Source organism: Branchiostoma floridae, chromosome 13 (genome assembly GCF_000003815.2).
Source record: "Branchiostoma floridae strain S238N-H82 chromosome 13, Bfl_VNyyK, whole genome shotgun sequence".
Lineage (NCBI taxonomy): Eukaryota > Metazoa > Chordata > Leptocardii > Amphioxiformes > Branchiostomatidae > Branchiostoma > Branchiostoma floridae.
This window is the reverse complement of record NC_049991.1, coordinates 12,754,470-12,777,596: the sequence shown is the minus strand read 5'-3', so window position 1 is coordinate 12,777,596 and position 23,127 is coordinate 12,754,470. Positions and strand designations below refer to the sequence as shown.

The window sequence follows — 23,127 nt, the reverse complement described above, 5'->3', positions numbered from 1 at the left end:
GTACTTACTGTGAATACGAATAGGTTTAAATCATCGAAAATCTCTCCATTCAAATATATTATGACTTTGTGATACCCCTGCATGCTATACATAGGAAAATATATCAAAGACTGTCTAGACGCTAGAAATCCCTCCAATGATTGTAAAAGACCATTTCCATCCCATACTTATGCACCTTTGTATCATGTAGATTAACCTTATAGTTATGTATACAGTAGTTTTGTATTAGTAGGTGCCATGCTTTGTACTATGTACAATTGTTGCGCAATAAAGTTATATTGACCAAAAAGTTAGTTCAAGTCTATAAAAGTTCCGCGCGAATCTACCCACAGGTGCTTCTGTTTCTGTGCTTCGTCGTCTTGGCGCAAGCCAAGGTCATCAAGTACTGGGAGTGGGAGGAGGAACCCACCACCACCGAGACACAGGTTACCATGACAACCACCGACATCCCCTACACCACCGACCCAACCTGGTACGGACACATCCTCTCTGTGTAGCTCACAGATTAATAAGAAAACTAACAAAACATCTGTGTCTTAAACATCGCGTATATCTTGCGGCGGCAACTCTTTGGCTTGTGTAACATGGTAGATATTTGCTGGCTATTCGTGAATATCTGATAAGGCTAAAATGTTGAATAAACAACACGCGAAATGAGTTAAATATTCTTCGTCGAAGACTGAATACGAGGATAGATAGATAGAGTAGTGATGTACACCTCTTGAGGATATTACATGGAGTCCTACTCTGTATGTGCTTCCCAAACCTCCCTCAGGTAACTGTTACAGTATGCGTGAAATGTTGAATAAACAACAAGCGAAGTAAGTTAAATATCCTTCGCCCGGGCTAGAATAGATAGAGTCATGTACATCTCTTGAGGATATTACATGGAATCCTACTCTGCATGTGCTTTCCAAACCTCCCTCAGGTAACTGTTACATGTATGCGTGAAATGTATCGTTGGGCGTGTAGAACTCAGCGGGAGTTAAATACACAAATCGAGCGATTGTAGCACCCTGTGTCCATCCAGGTGTTCAATCTCCGAGACAACTATCTCAACATGATGCAAGAACTGTTTGCGTTACGAGATTGGAACCTTTTAAACGGACTTTTGAACTCACTTAGCAAACGTTTCACCGCCCCCCAAATGGACTTTACAGCGCTGTAACCTATGATTAACAAACATGTGCATAACCTTTGATTTACTGAGCAAAGGTTTCTTGATCCGATGTCGTTCTAGCTCTTTCTTTGCTAATTCGTCTTATGTGTCTTATGTAACTCACATTGAAATCCCCGTACCAGCTTCAATTGACATAATTGACAGTATGACACATCGGTGTTTACACAACTCGAAGATTTCATTTTTAATTGCCAAGGTTATTTGCACTTTGGCCATCGAAAACTAATAAATCATTCCAACAGCCTGTCTTATTGAAAGTGTAAGAAATGGGAATCACGTGGCTGTCAACTCAAGGTCGAATCCAATCGACCGATCCGTCTAGTACATTCTAACCTCAACATGCCTATGTCTATAGGCAAGATAGTTGTCGCATTTCCCACACCACTGCTGAATCCATCTAGGGTACTATGAATATTAGGAATTTTTGTATTGGAAGCATGCTTTCTACCTGATACAATAATATTTCATGTCTCTCATAACACTGTAGGAGCGGGAGGGTCTGCTCCTATACCAAGACACCCAGGCACGGCAGGAGGTAGGTTTGGCACCTTTATGGATTGAGGCAATATATGAAATGCACATTCAAACATTTAATGGGTTTGTTGTGTAAGAAAGTTTTGGCGGTACCGATAACTTTACGCATTTTGCTGTGACCTTCACCTTTGCCACTATTAATAAATTGGACACGTGCATGGAAAAGTAGTCAAAGTAACAACATTATCATTACCTTTGTACGGTAACCCGTTCATATACTTCACATGGACGTTGCTGTAAGACAAAACAGCTTGCTCGGCCTTATCTTCTGCACCTTATCATCAATTCCTTTAAGACCTTCCCGTAGTATGCTATGTCTTGAAAGTTCATAAACCCAACTTACACTTCACAGAGAACCAATCACCGCCTACAAGTGCTGCAGGGGCTGGACTGGCGATGTTGAGACCGGATGCCAGATTCGTAAGTGGTCTCCCATCTTCAGATGCCTTATCATCATCTTCTTAAGATTTTAGATAGTTGTTTTTACAAGTTAAAAGTTTTAATCCAGTTTGATCTGACACGATGTCTTCTACAGCCGTACGTAGGGAAGTAGAAGACCGAAACGCTGACTCCGGTTCAAATGAAATTGTTGAACTGGATTCGCGAGTCATAGTTGGTCATACTTCGGCAATTCACAAAAAAAAGGCTATGGCTCAACGTTTCCTCACAGTTGGTCACTTATGGGTGTTTTCTCCATGACAGCCGTCTGCAGGAAGGAGTGCCAGAACGGCGGTGTCTGTGTCGCCCCTGACCAGTGCCAGTGCCAGCCTGGGCTGGAGGGTCCCCGCTGCGAGAAGGTGAAGAAGGGCCTGTGCTGGACCGAGTACATCAACAACGATGTCCCGCACACCGGCAAGGGTGACTTCGAGACCATCTTCAGCCTCAGGAAGGAGTGAGTGACCGTTTATTATCCTTAATTGGACATATATTCAAACTTAATGCAATAATTGGTAAGTGCAAGAATTACCTATCACGTCTGTAATCAATGACGAGAGCGTTCTCTTCTTTTGTTGAAAAGTTTGAGCTTTGTTTTAAAAAAAAAGACTCTACGCTCACCACGAATTTTCAGTCGATCTCGCCGCCCTTCATCAGTCATGTTCCGTATCCAAAATGCGAACTTGATCCAGGATTACTGTATTTCGAGGGGATATGAATATGTTGAGACACTTCGATGAGGTAGAGCTGGAGGGCCTGTGGTAAAAAAATCTAGCTTTAAGAATTTTTTTTCTTTTAGTAACAAAAGACAGGAACGTACCACAGCCATGTTTACAACACCAGGCCTTTAACAGAGTGTTTCCCCCCACAGGATTGGCATCTGCAAGCACTCCGTCCCCGAGGCCATTGAGTGCCAGACATCCGCCGGTGTCCCCCTGCGCCAGACCACCCAGAACGTCACCTGTGACCGCCGCGTCGGTCTCATCTGTGACAACAGGTGAGAATATTGGAAAAAGAGACATGATCATGAAGATACATTTAAATGTTAGCATTTGTGAACAAAGCGCCAGGAAGCCCAAGAGTTAAAACATTACTAGTAGTCAACCTTTGCAGAAATCTTAGAACAAAAAGGCTAACTTTCCGTCGACGTTGCAGAATTACATTCGGATCCAACAGGTACGGAATTTTTCTGCGAATAAGTCTGTTATGTCCTCCATGAGAACGCCTACTTATGTACTGCCAGTCAGTCTTATGCAAATCAACCCCGCTTCGTACTCGCAGGTACCAGAAGGACAGGTCCGTGAGGTGCCAGGACTACCGCGTGCGCTTCCTCTGCCCCTGCAAGACCCAGGGCCGCGGCAAGATCTGCACCTACCAGGGCAAGGAGTTTATGCCCCGTGAGACCGTCCAGCAGAACACCAGGGACAAGTGCCAGACATGGTAGGCCTAGGATATGGCTCAACCGTTAAAGATATCTGGACAAAGACTTCAAGCTAGTTATGTCGAAAATCTTCAACACGATGACTCGTCTATGCATAACTTTGTAATGGTAACTAAGATATCTTTATCTTCATCACCACAAATCATAACATTTGATATATAACTTTCTTTATGCGTATAATCATATTAATTTGTCATGTGTACAGCGAGTGCTTGAGCAACGGCAAGTGGGCCTGTGACGAGCTTCCCTGTGAGTACACCACCACCGAGACCCCCACCACCACACGTACGTTCAACTCTTTTAGTCAATAGTTCTTCACCTGCTGGTATTCCTTATGTATACGATCATTTCTTCCATGATAGTGACGTGTTCAAACTTTATGCAATCACTGAAGCATTTTACTAAGTGTGACTTTTTATATCCTTTGCAGCAATCACCCCCGTCACCACAACCCCCTATGATGGTAAGTACTTCAATTAGCCTCGACATTCTGTATCGTCAGATGTATATATGAGCAAGACCTGGTTCCTGTGGCCACGACATTGTCATATCATCTTTACCGAAAAAAAGATATGTCAAATATGATTAGACCGATGGGGATCACCTTTAAGAATTGTCCCATTCAACAGTCAAAAGTAATGTACCCGGTGCTTCATCGATATCCTGATTTTCTGTTTGCAGATATCTGTGTTTACGGGTCTGAGTTCTACGAGATTGGAGAGGTCAAGACCATCGGCTGCGAGATCTGGTTAGTCAAAACTGGCTTCATGTGTTCATCGGCACTTTCAGTTTTAATCATTCGACTCTGCATGTGCAATTTATTCTTTTGTTAAATCAACCTCTTCACAAATGCTGACGTTGTTCTAATTTTGTTTTCACCGTGACTAAAGCACCTGCCAGACCAAGGGTGGCTGGTCCTGTGAGAGGAAGCCCGAGTGCGAGAGCAAGCGTAAGTGTCATCTTCAGATTCGCGGTTTGCCTAATCCGTACAGTTGCCTTACATTCTGGTAGATGGAAGATATAGAATGATTGCTGTTCTCATTACAAAACCCTTGTAGTTGCCGTTTTCTGCTACAACAATTCACATTCAACGTATTCTTTGCTCTGTCCACATTACAGCCCAGGTCTGCACCGTTCGCGGAAAGATCTACCAGCAGGGACAGACCATCAAGAAGGGATGCAACACTTGGTACGGTCGTCTTAGTAGCATTTACAATATCATGTGATATCCACTTCAGTCGCTACAGGTTATGTACTCTAATACTCTTGAATTAGCATGCACCTGTGTCATTGGTAGATATGTTTCTTTTTGTTGTTCATGAGAAATTGTCTCACACAAAACCGGAATTTCTCGAAGTGCGGCCACTATTTGAATCTAAGATATATGATGATTGTATTTTCTTTCTTCAGCATCTGCGTGGACGGCCAGTTCAGCTGCACCAAGATGATCTGCCCACCCACCTACGAGCCCACCACTCAGGAGGTCTGCTACGATCGCCGCGGCAACGAGTTCCAGGAGGGCGAGACCTTCCAGAAGGACTGCAACATTTGGTGTGTACTACGAAATCCAATTCTTCTCTATCAAACTTTTCTTTGTTAAACCTTTATCATGGGGTTCAGGTGTTGTTCAGGAAAGTAGTACAAGCTTTCAAAACGCTGGACTCAGAAAGTGTTAGCGTTGGTCACTGTTCTGCCTGTTAAAAGTCCAGCTCCAGCATCTGCCAGTTTGGAGTTGACTTAAAAGTGTTGAACACAAAAAAACAACGTTAAATGATATTCTGAAAGATACATAAATGCAAACTATTGGGTTCTGCGGCTGATTTGAGTCTGTGCTTCCCAAACCTGAAGTGTCTGCACCTACGGCAAGTGGGACTGCACCCGCAAGCCCTGCACCCCCGAGCCCCGCCGTCCCAAGACCTGCACCATGGGCCGCAGGACCTACCGCAGCACCGAGACTGTCCAGCAGGGATGCAACACTTGGTAAGTCGGAGAAATAATTTTTGGTGTGAAATTGTTACGCTCATGTCATCGATAATATTGTCATGTCACTGTTAGCGATAATATCATGTTGTTCTGTATGTAGCCTCGTAGTCTTGTCTATATATAGCTAGTAGTTGTTATTGGTTGCCTTACACTGTACCTTGTGCGATTGTTGAGCAATGGAAGCAAGTCTAAGTAATTCTTTGATGGTTTTTGTAGATTTTTTCTACAGCTCTGTCTTTCTTGCATTTTTAAAAATTTTGAAAAAGAATATTTACTTCTTTCAGCATCTGTACCGATGGTGAGTGGTCTTGCACCCGCAAGTACTGCGCCCCTGAGGTGCCCTACCCCACCCACACCACCTGCTACAACCGCACCACCAAGACCTCCTACCGCGCCGGCGAGATCTTCACTCAGGACTGCAACATCTGGTAAAATAACATTTGTCAATACTCCTGATAAATGGCACTGAAGATGTATTGTGTTTTCTTACTACATGTATTTGTTCTGTATGCACTGCGCTGCTGCAATGATGACTGTTGCTCTCAACAAAATTTCATGAAAATTTTGCTTGTGTCATGCTGCATAGATCCAACGTTTGGTTACTTTGGCAGAACGCGCGTGTATGTAATTTTGTTCGTTATGTTGTATGCTGAAGATAAGAAGATTTGTTTCTTTACCAACACTTATCTACTCATTATTTAGCACCTGCAACGCTGGAATCATCCAGTGCTCTACGACCCCTTGCCGTCCCGTTGGTAAGTCATTTACCGGAACGTTGGTATACCAAGCTCACATGACCTAACCTCTGATTAAGTTTTCTTAAAAAGAATGATTATCTTTCATAATGACTTCTCATGAAAGTGATATTTTCATTTGTAAATTGGTGGAGAATTCGTATTTAAGTCTCAAAATGCCTAGAAATTTAACACTAAGTTTTGTTGCTATCCCAGGCCCCTGCACCCAAGAGCTGGTTAAGTACCAGACCGGCAGCCGCCAGCTGAAGGGAACCTTCCCGCCAAAGTGCCTGCCTAACGGCTACTACCAGCCCGAGCAGTGCCACAAGGAACTGGGTGTCTGCTACTGCGTCACTCCCACTGGGCAGCGCATCAAGGGTAGGCACTAACATCATATATGTCAAACATAATATGACATAACATATTGAAGTAATATTCTCAGGTATGTTAATTATGTAACGTTAGTCTGTTATATTTTACTATGAAGTACATGTAGATACATGCAATACACAGAATAAACAGAAAGTTGAATAAACTAACATTACGATTTTCAATTTGTATAAAACTGTAACGGTTCGACGGTGACATATATCGTTAAGCGTAAAGTATGACAAATATTTGGGTAATCAGGACCAAGATGCTGAGGTCAAAGGTCAAAAACTAGCTTGCCAAGACATGAAGATGTTTACGAGATTTGCTCAAAAACTTGCGTCTTCTCTCCGTCTCTCCAGATACCCTGACTTTCGGCTACCCCGACTGCAGCCAGTACATGACCACCACCGAGTACACTCCCTTCACCGAGACCACCACTCCCTACACCCCTGAGACCACCACCCAGTACACCGAGTCCAGCACTTACACTACTGAGGGTGAGTGGCAATGTCCTACCTTCACATGTTAAAACGTTTTGCCTTCCGACGTTGCCCCAGCAAATAGATTTGAATTTGTTTATATTTCAATCATTTAAATGACAATTCAGTCATTCAACATGTAATATTACCTTTTTGTATCAAAATTGATTTACTGTACTCGTATTCACCATTTTATAGCATTATAATGTTGTTAGGCTGTATAATTGTATGGATAATTGTATGAATAATTATATCTCTCACATTTCACAAAATATTCTTACTTTCAAAATGTGTAACGTTACTAATATTGAATATTTTCATCTCCCTTTTTTTGTGTCGTCATCTTAGTTTCATAATGTTACCTAACTTTCTCCCAGCTGGCCTACAAGATCAAATATCCTAGGACATTTAAGCAACGTCCTTGATTTAAGTCTTCTTTTTTTTTTCACCACAGGTGTGACCACTGTTCCCCCCTGCCTGAGGCTCCTCCAGACCAGGAAGACCTTCCCCGGTGGCTTCGTGCCCACCTGCCAGGCTGAGGGTTGGCGGAAACGGCTGCCCGGTCGGTCGGCGGAAACCGCTGCCCTGTCCGGTCCGGAGGTTGGTTTTGGGGGTTTCGAGTATACCAAATATAAACAAGATGGCTTGCTATCGCAGGAGTAATTTAAGTGCATTTCTCATGTAGGCTGACCCAACAAATTACAGTAGTACTAATATCGCAAACATTGCCATAGTTTCGGAAATTCGAAAACGCAAACACGGCGTAATGTTTTCGGTGAACACCAGATTTCAGTGCTGCCGATAATGAGCCGCGCCGTGTCCTCACTGTAAGAACTTAATGCTTTTTGGTATTCGAGTAGAGGTTACAGAAACGAAGGTCCTGTTCGAGAACTGTATACCTGGCACTCATGATTAGCGCCTTGATTTTTTTTTCAAAAATGTAATCCCCAACACTAATTTTGTATTTATATACATGTACTCTGAAATGGGAAACTGTAGGTTGGATTGATTTGATTCATCGGAAGTTTTCGGCATTCCATGCAGCGCATATTAAAGTTAGGTCGTTGACCCCAAAATACGCAGTGTGTGTGGCCACGTGGATATGTGTGAGGCACTTCTAATAGGGACAGTAGTAAACTTTATTATTAATTGTTCTTCGGAATAGCTTTAGACAAATAAGATGTGGGCATTGATCAGAGTATGAGTCATTCATGTTGAAAAGACTACGGTGGAGCTGTTTTCGTGTGAAGTAACAAAATTATGTGAAAACATCGCACATAATTAATATATAATTGACTACATTAGTTTAAACCAGAATCTGACACAAAAAAAATTAATCCATGCATTTGTAAATGTACATTTTAGTATTAATTTAACTAAATTTGAATTCTTTTACAGTTCTTAAGAGATAGTTTCTCCTCAGACATGTCAGACAGCTCGGCCCGGTAGTGCTGTCAAAATTGATTGGTTTGTCGCCGGCGCCCGCGGTACATATGATACTAGATCAAAGACCCGCCACTCTGACCAACCTTGACGTAGCGAACTTCTGATGTTCTGTACTGGGGGACGTTCTAAGTAGCAGCTGGGGATGGGACAATCTTACCAAGAAATGTCAAATTAATTTTTTTTTTAAAGATAAGTAATTTGGCCAGCTTCCTTTGAACATGTAGCAACATCTAACAACCGTTATGGAATATTTAAGCAGGCATTTTGTTTACTTCACTTACACTGCTGTATGCAATACCCGAAACCCCCAAAACTAACCTCCGGACCGGACCGGGCAGCGGTTTCCGCCGACCGACCGGGCAGCCGTTTCCGCCAACCCGCCAGGCTGATGGGTCCTACCACCCCACCCAGTGCCACGCCAACGGCTACTGCTTCTGTGTGGACCAGGAGGGTTACATGATCAAGGGCACCGAGCAGCACGTCAGCCAAGGCCTGCCTGACTGCACCCCCTTCTTCGGTATGTTCATGGTCAACTCTTTGATAACAGCAACAGACTGGCAGCACTATGCATATCCGATATTGTTGCAAATGAGAAGGAACACTCAAAGTCAGAGCAGCAGAAGATAGATATAACTATTAAATCATCTCCATGAAAAATGTAGAATAACTGTGGGTGTGCCTGTCTGTGCGCTGTCCAATGAGCTTTTATCAGCCTGATAAAAGCTCCTTGGTCTGTCTGTGTTTCCAGATTTTTGTAGTCAGCATAACTCAAGAACTTCTGAATGGATTACAGATGATATTTGGTATGTGAGTAGGTGTTGGGAAGATGAAGGTCAAGACCAATTTTGGGCCCACTGGTATGTGACTTTGGTACTGCAGCAGAAATACCATTTTTTGTATCCTTTGACCTGGATATGCTATGGTCTTGTTGTATCACAGTTTTTTTTACTAAATCCATTGCTTTGAAAACTCATTCTATTAATATGGTTTTATGTTGAAGTTTTATGAGAATTACAATAAACATTCTATATGCTTTTACAGAGACCACCACCCCAGTGACCCCCTACACCACCGAGTACACCACCACTGGGACCCCCTCCCCTCTGTGCTACGAGCTGCGCAGCCGCAGCCAGACCAAGCCCACCTGTCAGAAGGACGGCACCTTCGAGCCTCTGCAGTGTGACAAGACCAGCCGCTACTGCTACTGTGTCACCCCCACCGAGGGCACCATCATCCCCGAGACTCTGGTCCGCTCCTGGGAGGAGAAGCCCAACTGCGAGGAGTACATCTATGGTGTGTAGAAAATAGTGAAAAACATTGCCTTATCTATAGGTAAACTCTTATACAGAAACAGTGTACTAACTACTGTGTACATCTGTGGGACCGCATGGCGCAGCGGCAGCATGTTCGGCCCGTGACCGAGAGGTTGTGGGTTTGAATCCGGCTGCCGTGTCACCGATCTTGTGCCCTTGGGAAAGGCACTTTACACGACTTTCCTCACTTTACTCAGGTGAAAATGAGTACCTAGCTTCGACTAGGGCCGTCCCTCGGATAGGACGTTAAATGGAGGTCCCGTGTATGGGGAGAGCCATACCCCAGGCACGTTAAAGAACTCCCACACGTGCGATGGTGCGGTGTGAGATGGTGCAAATCCTTCCGTGTAGAATTGGTGATTCTCCACAAATCACCTGGACTCCAGGAAGAATAGTGACATATCAGTCACAAATGGAGATCTGTATAACCAAACCAAGCCAAAACTACTTCCTGTAGGGAAATCAAATTAGTAATGGGGAAGGTTTGGGCAAAGGTCAAAGCATTTAATTAGATGCGACCTACGACCTGGGAGATCAGTTGCTCCAGTTTCTACAGCAAGAACACGTTTTTTTTCTGAAACGAGAGTGCAAATAATTGATATGTTGAGGAGGAGATAAGGTAAATGAAGAACTGTAAAGATTAAGAACCTTATTTTAGTGCCCATTAAACTTACCGTTACTAAGTCTTAATTCTCAGAAAAAAGTGTTTTTCTCAGATTTCTTATTGATAATTAGTTTTAATGACGTTATCTGCCATCTTGTTCCCTCAGCCACCCCCACCCCCACCACTGAGTACCCTGACTACGAGGTGCCCCCATGCCTGAAGCTCCTGCAGGTGGTGAGGAACCAGCCCCGCCACTACACCCCCACCTGCCTGGCTGACGGCACCTTTGCCCCCCTGCAGTGTGACCCCACCACCAAGTACTGCCACTGTGTGGACCCCCGCGGCTTCCAGATCAGGGGAACCGTCAGGCACTTCAGACAGGGCACTCCTGACTGCACCACCTACAGTACGCAGAACTTCCCAAAATAATTTCATCAGCTTGGTAGAACATAGGAATTATTGGAGATTACTTTTGTACAACCAGAATGTCTCTCACGTGCTGACATTTTGATGTCTGTCAGACATCTTCCTCAGTGCTTCGAACTGGAGTTCTGCTTCTTGCCACTATATGTAGCCGATTTAGTTGGCGCTTTTGCAGTAAGAACACAATCCTAAACCTTGGCAAATGTTTGTACGTAGAACTGTAACAGTTATTCATCAAGCTAGATGGTAACCATCTCGAAGCAAATGTCATAAACAAGCGTTCTGTCTAAGAATCAAGATTTAAAAAAAAAATGCGAATTTGTGTTACATCAACTGAGTTGTTCGTCAAACCATGTGGCCATTATGTGGAATGGCAAATCAACTTCTGATCTTTTTTTCTGGAACAGCCGGCACCGAGTACACCCCTTACACCAATCAACAATAACAAAATTGTGAATTCGTGTTACATAAACTGAGTTGTTCAGCAAGCCATGAGGCCGTTATATGGAATGCCGGACTAACTTCCTTTTTTTCTGAAACAGCCACCACCGAGTACACCCCTTACACCACCACTGAGTACACCCCTCAGACCACCACTGAGTACACTGCCACTACCACCGAGTACACTGCTACAACCACAGAGTACACCCAGACCACTCCCTGTAAGTATCAACAAGTGTTAAATTTTGTGTCCATTGGTAGCTGGAAAGAAATACAGAAGTTCTGATCAACTTTGACAGCCCATCTAAAGCATTTAAAATACAAGAAGGAAATTTAGCTGTATCAGAATAACCACAAACATGAGTGAATTCAAAGCTGTCTGTTTACAAGTAGTGTTGAAGAACCTTAATTGAGATACAAATATTTCCTAATTTCCTGTTTCCCCCCTTGGATGTATAACAGCAAGCAAATCAACATAACAAAACAGCAAATAAGTTACCATGCATTTTTAGATTCAGACAACTTCATTGGTCATGTTTCTTTGATTCTCAGACCCTAAGTGCTGGGAGATGAGGGAGTACAGCCGTGGCAAGTTCACTCCCAAGTGCACGGAGGAGGGCACCTTTGAGCCCCTGCAGTGCCAGGAGGATGTGTGCTACTGTGTCCACCCCGTCAAGGGTGTCATGTACAGGGAGTCCATGTTCCAGGTCTACGAGCAGAGGACCGTGCCTGACTGTGACACTTACTGGATGAGTAAGTAGACATAAGTAGCTGAAGCTACTGTGGCTATATATCATAGATACAGTATAAGTATATATAGTTTGGGCATAAAGGTAATGTGGGGGTTGCCACTGGTTTACATGTATGTGCATGTATGTTCACTTTGTTACTCAACATTTATCTAAGCAAAGGATTAGTTTGTTTCGTGAAAGTCAAAGATAAATTACAGCGTTTCTTTCTTCTGTCTCTCCAGCCACAACTACCCCTACCCCTTGTGTTGGAGAGGAGTGCACCACCACCTACCCCTGTGAGGGTGAGGAATGTACCACCCCCTACCCCTGTCAGGGTGAGGAATGCACCACCCCCTACCCTACCACCACCCCCACCCCATGTGAGGGAGAGGAATGCACCACCCCCACCCCATGTGAGGGAGAGGAGTGCACCACCCCCTTCCCTACCCCCACCCCCTGCGTGTGTGAGGAGTGTCCCGACCCCTCCCTCTGCCAGGGTGAGGAGTGCACCACCCCCACCCCCCAGTGTGTGTGCGAGACCTGCTCCCCCACCCCCTGTGTGATCCAGCAGAGGCAGTACATCCCCAGCCCCGGACACTTCCTGCCCATGTGTGAGCCCGACGGCAGCTACGCCCCCCTGCAGTGCCACGACACCTACGGGTACTGCTTCTGTGCCACCCCCAAGGGCTACGAGATCCCCGGCACCCGTGTCTTCGGTGTCGACATCCCCGACTGCTCTTTTGTCTACGCCACCACCACTGGTACTACACTGCATTATCATACTCTGCATAATCATAGATCATCTCATTCAGTGTATTTTTGTAAACTTGTAAAGCAGTACTGAGCAGTCATAAATGATATCTTTGACATAATGTATAACGTGTTAAGAAATGTTCATAAATTGTTTTTTTCCGCAATTATAGTTCTCTATCATCAAGCTATCAAACTATGGACTTTAAGGTTTTAAGATGGAGATGTATTGATGAGCAAAATTTCATTAACCCCAGTATAGTAAGTGAACATGAGCATAAAGTTACTTACCATTGATATTAGTTCATAAGATTTGTCAGTCATCTTGTATGTACCACTTTCCAGAGTACACCCCTTACACCACCACTGAGTACACCCCCGAGACCACTACTGAGTACACTCCCCAGACCACTACTGAGTACACCCCTGAGACCACCACCGAGTACACTCCCCAGACCACCACAGAGTACACCCAGACCACCGAGTACACCACCACCTCCCCTTACCTGGACTGCTGGGACCAGCTGGAGATTTTTGAGACTCTTCCTCAGGTTCGTTTTGTGAAGACTTATACATACATTTTTATGTATCAGCATGCTGGACATTCAACACCAAGTTTTGAACTCAATTAGACTTTTGCTAACAATGTAGTTTTTTATTTCCCCATTCATCCATGAATGAACTAGACAAAAAGCTTTTGAGAACATCACCAAATATCATTCCTACGATTGGAATGAAACTTGTTTGAATAACAATGTTTTTATACAGTAGAAGCCATTTGCCAGTATATTTCGTGCATTTATCCCGGTGGTGCAACAAAGCAATTAGTTATCCAACTGAACCGCACCACCACGGGATTTTAGATTCCATGCAATTAACAGAAGTGTGTGGTAATCCATTGTGCAATTAACTGTCTTCTACTGTATTTGCCATGTAATTCTGCAGGTGTTCAGGACTGTGCGCCCCCGCTGCAAGCCCGACGGCACCTTCTACCCCATCCAGTGCAACATCGACCTGAGGATCTGCTACTGCGTCACCCCCCAGGGAGATGAGATCCACGGCACTGTTACCAAGGGAACCACCCCCGACTGCACCCCTTACATCAGTACGTAACTCATAGCTTATCCTCAGGCTTGACATAATAGTTCTGATGAGATAAGATTGCTTCTTCACATCTTTTATTCAGGAGATTACTCATTGACAATAGACCAAATTCTGTAGCACCACCCATCTTGTTCAAAATACCGGGTACATTGTATAGTATTTATGCAAAAGAAAAACATGACCATACAAAAAATTCAGCAACCATTATAATGGATAGCCAAGTCAATGACAGGGCAGATTAGATATAAGATTGATCTGCTTCTAGCGTTTCAAACTATTTATTCATTACAATCATCTTATTTCAGCCCGCAAGTTTGTTGCTGAGGATTCCTGCATTGTTGATGGCTTCGTCTACAAGCAGGGTGAGACCTTCTACCAGGAGTGCAACAAGTGGTGGGTACAGACATACTGGTTACTTCCAGACTTTTTTTCTACATTACATACTATGTCCTAAAAAAACCTTTTTAAAGTTGCAAACCCCTTTTTGAGAATTGTTACTACTGCAGACGTCCATTAACAGTTGAAGAATAATACAAATAGACAATCATTTTCAATTGGAAACTATAATCACATTTTTTTCCTGCAGTATCTGTGACCAGGGAGTGACCATGTGCACCATCCTGCCCTGCACCACCAGTGGTGAGTTACAACATTGCTGAAACTGATCAAGGTTATTTTCTTCATGATTGTGGTGGTTTACGATGGAGGAGCACTGTTCACCTCCACTCCTGAACTATCTTTGAACAGCGCTAAGTAACTCTGCCATGTCTTCCCACAGATGTCTGCTACCACCCCACCACTGGCATCAAGTACCAGCCAGGAGAGGTCTGCACACACCAGTGCCAGGAATGGTCAGTCCAAGTTCACTTGACTTTTATAAGAAAACCTTTGTTTTTTCATAAAAGAAACCTGTATCTTAACAATAACAGCATTAATCCTGTTTTAGAAAATGTCTTAAATTTTGTTTTGAGTTACTATTGATATGACATAATATTAACAGCTTCACATCACATTCATATAACATTTAGCCATGCATGAATGTTTGTGTTTAAAAGAAATTGTAGAGAGACAAAGCGTAATTGGAATTATTATATCCATGGTATCTGTATCACCATCTATTTGAGTGAGGGGTACTAACATGATTAAGATGTGATGTATACTCTTACTAATTTGGGTTAACCTATATTGTGTAACATGTGGCTAGTATTCAGAATGTAGAGTGAAGGTTGCTCTCCCTCTATCCCAGCATGTGCCAGGACAGCAAGTGGGCCTGTATCCCACAGGAGGACTGCCAGATGACCACCACTGCTGAGCCCACCACTGTTGAGCCCACCACCCCTGGTCAGTGCCACTCATCAAATATGCATTTCCTTGTATTGCTGCGTAGAATTGAATCAAATGTTGCTGTAATAAAAGTAAAAACCACAACAAAGGGTGAAAGTAGTTGTACATAGAAAATGCTAACCATTACCTTCTTACCTTTGATAACAACTTCTGATTGTCTGAATATCTATGCCCTATGGTATACAAGTCGTTTTTACCTTCAATCATTAAAAAGTGATCAGACATAACTCTGACTTTCCTCCATTGTCCACAGTGTACTCCCAGTGTGAGATTAAGGGCATCACTTTCCAGGTTGGAGAGACCTACTACGATGACTGCAACAGGTGGTAAGTATTGTATGTCACCAACTTTAGCACAGTCATGCTGTAATTTTGGGTTACGGGAAAGCTGTTGTCACCTCCAGATATTCAGCACCAAGGACAGAGTCATGTTGAAAATTTTCTCTTGCTGGTAGTACTTGTTTATTGAGTGAATAACATCATTTAAGAGCTATTGCTATCCTTTCTATCCATTGGATGACGAATCTACTTTATTTATAGCAGCTGTAAGAATTCACAAGATCAATGATGTTGAGAAAATAGGGTCAATATCTGCTCAGAAACAGACATGAAAACATCCAATGTCATTTTGTATAGTAAGCTTCCATGCCTAAGAAGATAAGATATAAGACACAACTTTTCTTGCATCTTCCAGTACTTGCACTCCTTATGGAGGAAGGTGTACCCTTAAGGGATGCCCTCAAGGTAAGGCCAATTCTATAAGCATTTATGGTTTGTACTTCTTCTTGCATCTTTCAGTACTTGCACTCCTTATGGACCATCCTGTACTGAAATGGCATGCCTTAGCGGTAAGACCACATTTTACAAGGTCTATCTTTCAAACTGAGAAAATCATAACTTGCCAAATTTAATGTTTATTACAGTTATAACATTACGTTTTCTTCAGCTATAATGAGTATCTGTTAACTAGTATATTCTTACATGTACATGAAGACAGTAAGATTATAACTATGACATGTTGGTTGTATATGTAGATGTCTGCTACTGCCCGATGACCGGCTCTAGGATCCAGGAAGGTCAAACTATCACCAAGGACTGCAAGGAATGGTAAGTATACAGTGAGAAGAGATGGATGCATGGATGGTTATCTTAAACATTTCCTTTTTTCTTTAATTTATGAGCTAAACCTAGTAAACAATGTACAACTTTTAAAACCACAATACTGACTTAATTATTACCTCCATGAAAAATGGAGGTGTAGTATATGGCGTGTCTGTTTGTCTGTGTTTCCAGATATTTGTGATCAGCATAACTATAGAACCTCTAGATGTATTAAAATGATAATACGGGTGTGGGTAGGGGTTGGGAAGATGAAGGCCAAGGTCAATTTTGGGCCCCCTGGTGTGTGACCTTGGTACTCCAACAGAAATTCTATTTCTTGTATCTTTTGACCTGGACATGCTATGGTCTTGTGGTTTTTAGTGATTAGAATTTGTTTTGTTTTCCAGCACTTGCAAGTCTGGCCGCATGGAGTGTTACCAGCGTGAGGACTGTGAGGTGCCCACACCTATGTGTGAGGTCGACGGCTTCTTCTACAGGCCTGGCCAGTCTTACTATGACCAGTGTAACACCTGGTGAGTATGCTCGGGAAGGCTTTACCATCACTAGGCTATAGTCTGAAATATTCTCTTTTGTCTAGATCTGATACGTCAGGATGCGTTCAGTCCTATTTCCCATTTTTTGGAAGAATTTACCTCTTTGTGTCATATACATTGTTTAATGGTCAGATCTAAATACTAGTATTGATGATGAGCTGGTTTTCCTTCCATCCACAGCATGTGCGGAAGGGATGGTTCTGCTGCCTGTACTCTGATGATGTGTGTGCCTAGTAAGTAATTCCTACACTTTTATCTCTTGATGTACAATTATAATATCTATATTTTCTGTATTCAAAAGACAAGCCCTGCTTTACAGCAAAAATCAAAACATACTGTATTTATGCATTATTGTATTATCATCATTTCATAATTTTTTCTATCAGTAAGATATACTTCACAAATATCCTACTTAGCACAATAAACAGTGAGGTTCTATCATTTTTTGTAAGGCTTCTGCTGGCATCCTGACACCGGGGTTCAGTACAAGGAGGGTGAAGTCATGACCAAGCAGTGCGAGGAGTGGTAGGTTTTCAAGTCTTTTTAAAAGTAATTCTTAAAACTATGAGTTTAATGTGTTTTTTATTGTGTGTGTTTGTGTGTGTGTGTGTGTGTGTGTGTGTGTGTTTGTGTATGTGTGTGTATGTGTGTGTTTGTGTGTGTGTGTTTCTGTGAAATATTACTTCATTCATTGACAGGATTTGTAGATGCGACATTGATGCCTTTTGACTTTCCCTTCACAGCACCTGCAGTGAGGGTCGCTGGAAGTGCTCCCAGCAGGAGTTCTGTGAGACCACCACCGCCCAGACTACCACCTATGAGCCCACCATGAGTATGTACTTTGGAATCTTTGGATATTAGAATACCAAATTATGTAGCTGGAAATTTACAGACATGGAGAAATAAACTGCATGGTTTTAATGTTGTCTCAGATTTGTCAGTCAGAGAATTGTAATTCAGGTTTTGCTCTCCCCCATAGCCACCCCCTACGTGCCCACTACCTGTGTTGTGAAGGGCCAGACTTACTATGAGGGCGAGACCTTCTATGATGGCTGCAACGAGTGGTAAGTAGCACAAGCTAAAATAGCATGGAGTTGAATGAAAATTTCAAATTGATTTCTGTGATCCATCCTTGAGTTGTACTTGTTCTTTTTAACTATTCTTTCCCTTCTTTTCTTCAGTGTCTGCCGCGAAGGCTTCCCAGCCTGCCCTGCAAAGCCCTGCACCCCAGGTGAGTAACCATTAGTCACTAGTACCTTTCAACTGTAACCGCTACCCTTCCAAGCACCATTACATTGAAACACTACAGACGTAGACCGACCACCTGCCATTTTATCATCATGTATCAGATTTGCAATGTGCCAAGTTTGAAAACTTTGATAAAGTCTGGCTATTTCATATATAAACACTCATTTTTTTGAAAAGCTGGAAGTTAAGGACTGAAGTTGTTGTTTAACCTTTTCCAGAGACTACCCCTGAGAAATCCTGCAAGATCAAGGACTTCACCTTCCAGTCTGGCCAGAAGTTCTTCTATGGCTGCCGCCAGTGGTATGTGAAGTGTTATTGAAAACATGTCCCATTATGTTGTTCTCATAGTTTATTCTTCACCAGAGCTTGATCTGTAGTTCCAGTTATTAAAAGTATTTTACAGAAAAAATATCAAGAGCCATAGATAATACTAAGTAGCATTTCCAAGACATCCCCAGAAGTCCTTAGTCTGACTAGGATCATACCTTAAATCAACTTTATCTTTTCTTTATTTCAGCATCTGCAAGGACGGAGAGTACACTTGTGAGGACAGGACAAAGAAGTGCCCCCGTGGTGAGCATCTGTCTCCTTTGTCGTTAACTCGCTAACATTCTGCAATTCTGTCTAAAGCACTTTTAAGGTAGAACAAAATGCATCCAAAGGTTTAAGACATTTGATATATCATGAAGAAATAAAACATGAGTGACTTAGTACATAAAGGTTAGGTAAATGTCTTATTTCCCCACCAGATGTGTGCTTCCACCCCACTACTGGTGAGAAGGTCTATGAGGAGGAGAGGATCTCTGTGCAGTGCAAGTCCTGGTAGGTCACGGGCTATGAAACACAACATGCATACAATGGAATCTTTCAAAATGCTACTAGATATTGTGACTGCAAACAGAGTTCTATGAATGAGAAGCCTACAGACACTTGATATATGTTAAACTACAGTCCATCCATTTATCCATCAGCCCCATAGCTCAGGTAGCCATAGGGGCAGTCTTAGTTTGTACAGTATGTACTATATGCTCAGTAAATAATGAATGATAAACATTTATGATGAACCATTGAGCAAGTCTTTGTCCTATCTCTTCCAGCAAGTGCATCGAGGGCCAGCTTAAGTGCAAGGAGGAGAGGGAGTGCAGGACCCCCTACACCACCCCTGGTAAGGACAGCTTTATCATGTCACATTGGTAATATGTTCAGTGTGCCAAATAATAAAAACCAATTCATGAATATATCAAATAACAATATATATATATATAATCAACTGTTTAGAGTGCAGATACAGCAAGGACGCTGTTCCATATGTAGAAATTAATGGAATTTGATATAGTATTCATAGTCGTGTGAGAGATTGTTGCAGCAAGTCGATTAAGCCTTACATTACATTTTCTATGCAGTGACCCAGTGTTACGTCAATGGCACCTACTACCAGCCTGGCCAGGAGTTCTTTGTCAGGTGTAACCAGTGGTATGTACCTGAATTTTCAACACAACATCTTTTTATGTTTACCAACCACCTGTTATCAAGCTCATTTGATGAGGGTCAGAATTTTTTCATTCAGATGTAACTTCAGTCAATCAACTTTCTTTTTAAAGTTTTGTCATATCTTTCTTTTTACTTGGGTGAATATCATGACAAAAAGCAAAGTTTCAAATGAAAAGTCATCTGTGTTCAACTTGGTAGAATCCATAGATAAAGGAGCTGGCCTTGCAGAGGAAATTCCTGTTGCCGGCTCCTCTCAAAATTTTTCTTTCTGGAAAACTGAATAGATGAATACAAAACAATATTTCATACTCCTTGCCCTCCTCCCCATTTTTTAAATCTCAGCATCTGCAAGGATGGTGTGACCCTGTGCACCAAGAAGACCTGCCCCACAGACAAGTGCTACCACCCCTTCACTGGTGTGGTCTACAGGCCCAAGCAGTCTGCCCGTGTTGACTGCAACAAGTGGTGAGTAACATAATCAAGGAGTCTGTCATACATATACCATCATTCAATGAAAATTTGATGCCCATTCTAGCCATACATCCATTTCATCAATCAATCATTTGCAGGCATCATTGACAGATAAAATTGCTGCTAAATGTTGCTACATGCAAAATTGGATTAGTGCGGTGTCAAAATATCAGAGAAGGTTACAATGAAAAGTGAAATGATGAGAATAAATTCTGACAAGAAGAACCAGCTGTGCACTTTTCATTTGTTTATAATCTAACCTTTGTGTTACTGTTACAAAAGTGCCTGACAGATAGTTCAGCAGTCTTTTGTCATTGCATTTGCCATATGTGACATTCAGCAGATAGAAGGTTAAAGGTGCCGGATTTATCAACTATAAGTTTTTTTTCAATGCAGCAAGTGTGCACCGGACGGCGAATGGATGTGCACTAAGAGGATGTGCCGCCCCACCCCCATCACCACCAAGCCCATCCCCCGCACCAGGAAGATAACTGGTGGGTATAACGTTTCATTACAATTCCCTAATCCATCACCATATGCCACCATTCAGTAGGTTTTTGGTCATTGATTTATTTGTGTGACAAGTGGGATCCAAAATGTATTATTGCTGATCATCAGATGAAAGATGCTAGATTAGATACCAAAACAATGAGACTTTGAGACTTTATGAAGTCAATGCCAATGTTAGGTTTTAGATGAAATTACCACACCAGTGAAAATGTTGACTTAATTCTTACCACACCAGTCAAAATGTTGACTTAATTCTGATGTTGATACGAAGAAAATATCAGGTATCAAAGTTATTCCCTCAGGATAGTCATAGATGAGGCATCTGTTCCATGTTCCCACAGAGCCCCAGGAAACCTGCACTGTTGATGGCTGTGTGTACTACAGTGGCCAGAGGTTCTTCCAGGGCTGCAACAAGTGGTGAGAGTTTGCTTTACACATGATTTGAATTGCAATTATTATAATATAAAAGCACAGATCATTGATTGACTTGAATGCACCTGCATTCACATACTCGATTTTTATTCAATGTTGATAGAATACATCTGTGCCACCTTTTCTAAAATATTGTTTTTTTCCTCCTCTGCAGTACCTGCACCAACGGCCGTGTTTCCTGTACCCGCAAGGGTTGCAGTGAGAGTAAGTGTTCTTACTATATCCTCAGTACAATACCTTTACTTTCACTTAAACTTTATGACAAACATTGTAATTTTTTACAGTTTAAAAAAGAATGTGACATCAATGAACCTTTAAGTTAGTAGGCCTTCTGTGCAAACTTTTAAAGATATGTTTGAAAAATTGAAGTTTCTCAATCTCTACCAGGCCTCTTTGAACTCGTTACCCCATAGACTTTTTTAGGGTAGCGAGTGCAAGTAGCCCCTGTAGGAATCGGATGATACCCAGGTTACCTTGTATTGCTCATGCCGACCTTAAGCTGGATATATTTTGTTTAAATGGAGTATTTTTTTGCAGAGTTCTGCTACAGCCCCATTACTGGGGAGAAGTTCCGCCATGGTGAGACTGATAAGGACTGGTAAGTACATGCACTGGAACTGCATACTACTACATGTTTATGACTGTATAAGTCTTGTATTTTATTTGTCAGAAAACCATGCCAGCACTATGTATGTAAAACAGATATACTTATACTTAAACTTAACAATCAATTAAACTGTACTGGTTAAAAGATGAGTATCTTATCACTGTGGAAAAATTATACTAAGCACCTTTTTGATATATACCTTCAATGGCTGTACCATAATTCTGTGTTTGCAGCACCTGTAAGAAGGGTGAGTGGCAGTGCCCCAGGGACCAAGTGTGCCCATGGCAGACTACTGAGACCACAACTGTCCCCTACACAACACCTGAGCCTGGTGAGTCACATAGGCTACTACAACATAACTCCCTATTTCAATAGCAGAAAATATTCTCTTAACAAGGAAATATTGCTGTAAAAAAAGAGCACTTCATTGGAAATGCTAAGGCTGAATGCAATGTCAATTTCCTAGATATCAAACTCCATATTTTGATTGCAATAATTCATTGTTTTCATCCTTTTCCTCATTTGATTGAAAGTGTGAAGGATTTGGCTAAAAAAAGTATATTTTATAACAGCATGATATGCTCCAATTTTAAAACATTGATTTCAAACATTGAAAAAACAAATGCTGCTTGATTTGTACAATCATATATATGACAGAAAGTGAACCTGAATGATAAATTTGCTGTACTGTACAGAGTAACTGAATCCTCTTTACCATTACTCTGTTCCCCTCCCTGTTCACAGAGACATGCCCTAATGGTGAGCCCCTTGTGGAGTGCTTTGTCGACCCCTGTCGGTATACCACGTGTCCGGCCTACCCCGGCGCCGTCTGCGTCCCCAACTACTGTGGTAGCTGCCAGGCTGTCTTCTACAACACCAAGGGCAGCCCCGTCGTCTGTGAGGTAAGTTATAGTGCCCATGTGCACCCTCATAAACTCAAGAATTTACAACCACAGTATATTTCATCTTGTTGGCCATTTTCTGTCATGCATATCATGTTCTGTTTAGATAAACATTGATTTTCATTGTTGCTTTCTTTTTGTAGTACATGTACCATCACTTTCTTCATTGAAATGTCTTTCTTTTTCAGCCTTGAAGAGTAAATGTCGATCACACAATCTCAGGACAGTTTTGAACAACACGTCTTCAAATAATTTTGCTGTTGAAAGGCTAAAGAATTTCTGCAGATGTTATCAATGTGTATTTTGTACGGCTAATAAAGATATCATTAAAGGCAACTCTCAGTCTATGTGAGTTTGTGTCAGGGTCACCTGGTATCAAAAAAAATTGGAATTCCTCAATATCAAATCTACACCAACTACTGTAGCAGGCACCATTGTTCATAAAATATGTGTCACAACATTTGTGTCCGCAAATATCTAATACATAAGGCCTGGATA

General features: G+C 42.2%; 1 protein-coding gene across 3 annotated transcripts in view; it reads left to right on the top strand.

Annotated features, from left to right (window-relative positions):
* LOC118429105 (kielin/chordin-like protein) overlaps nt 1-22,965 on the top strand; it is a 24,074-nt gene extending 1,109 nt beyond the window's left edge. Inside the window, exons 2-53 of one of the 3 annotated variants that reach the window (XM_035839481.1) lie at nt 333-472; nt 1,668-1,715; nt 2,067-2,134; nt 2,417-2,606; nt 3,021-3,146; nt 3,431-3,589; nt 3,796-3,875; nt 4,021-4,053; nt 4,272-4,338; nt 4,481-4,539; nt 4,710-4,779; nt 5,001-5,141; nt 5,439-5,570; nt 5,858-6,001; nt 6,276-6,328; nt 6,524-6,685; nt 7,039-7,176; nt 7,613-7,692; nt 8,989-9,121; nt 9,646-9,897; nt 10,688-10,927; nt 11,487-11,606; nt 11,938-12,138; nt 12,359-12,877; nt 13,212-13,417; nt 13,812-13,971; nt 14,276-14,363; nt 14,557-14,609; nt 14,749-14,821; nt 15,217-15,311; nt 15,568-15,640; nt 16,112-16,161; nt 16,348-16,420; nt 16,822-16,947; nt 17,149-17,201; nt 17,421-17,493; nt 17,712-17,800; nt 17,948-18,032; nt 18,150-18,199; nt 18,435-18,516; nt 18,734-18,789; nt 18,966-19,038; nt 19,314-19,381; nt 19,620-19,689; nt 20,050-20,172; nt 20,575-20,672; nt 21,030-21,105; nt 21,275-21,324; nt 21,658-21,718; nt 21,961-22,058; nt 22,472-22,629; nt 22,818-22,965. In XM_035839481.1, coding sequence (XP_035695374.1) covers nt 333-472; nt 1,668-1,715; nt 2,067-2,134; nt 2,417-2,606; nt 3,021-3,146; nt 3,431-3,589; nt 3,796-3,875; nt 4,021-4,053; nt 4,272-4,338; nt 4,481-4,539; nt 4,710-4,779; nt 5,001-5,141; nt 5,439-5,570; nt 5,858-6,001; nt 6,276-6,328; nt 6,524-6,685; nt 7,039-7,176; nt 7,613-7,692; nt 8,989-9,121; nt 9,646-9,897; nt 10,688-10,927; nt 11,487-11,606; nt 11,938-12,138; nt 12,359-12,877; nt 13,212-13,417; nt 13,812-13,971; nt 14,276-14,363; nt 14,557-14,609; nt 14,749-14,821; nt 15,217-15,311; nt 15,568-15,640; nt 16,112-16,161; nt 16,348-16,420; nt 16,822-16,947; nt 17,149-17,201; nt 17,421-17,493; nt 17,712-17,800; nt 17,948-18,032; nt 18,150-18,199; nt 18,435-18,516; nt 18,734-18,789; nt 18,966-19,038; nt 19,314-19,381; nt 19,620-19,689; nt 20,050-20,172; nt 20,575-20,672; nt 21,030-21,105; nt 21,275-21,324; nt 21,658-21,718; nt 21,961-22,058; nt 22,472-22,629; nt 22,818-22,823 — 5,721 coding nt within the window. In that variant the 3' untranslated portion in view covers nt 22,824-22,965. Of the gene's footprint in view, nt 1-332; nt 473-1,667; nt 1,716-2,066; nt 2,135-2,416; nt 2,607-3,020; nt 3,147-3,430; nt 3,590-3,795; nt 3,876-4,020; nt 4,054-4,271; nt 4,339-4,480; nt 4,540-4,709; nt 4,780-5,000; nt 5,142-5,438; nt 5,571-5,857; nt 6,002-6,275; nt 6,329-6,523; nt 6,686-7,038; nt 7,177-7,612; nt 7,693-8,988; nt 9,122-9,645; nt 9,898-10,687; nt 10,928-11,486; nt 11,607-11,937; nt 12,139-12,358; nt 12,878-13,211; nt 13,418-13,811; nt 13,972-14,275; nt 14,364-14,556; nt 14,610-14,748; nt 14,822-15,216; nt 15,312-15,567; nt 15,641-16,007; nt 16,058-16,111; nt 16,162-16,347; nt 16,421-16,821; nt 16,948-17,148; nt 17,202-17,420; nt 17,494-17,711; nt 17,801-17,947; nt 18,033-18,149; nt 18,200-18,434; nt 18,517-18,733; nt 18,790-18,965; nt 19,039-19,313; nt 19,382-19,619; nt 19,690-20,049; nt 20,173-20,574; nt 20,673-21,029; nt 21,106-21,274; nt 21,325-21,657; nt 21,719-21,960; nt 22,059-22,471; nt 22,630-22,817 lie in introns of all 3 variants that reach the window. The other 2 variants (XM_035839480.1, XM_035839482.1) reach the window with 2 other exon arrangements.
* Nucleotides 22,966-23,127: the final 162 nt, after the last annotated feature.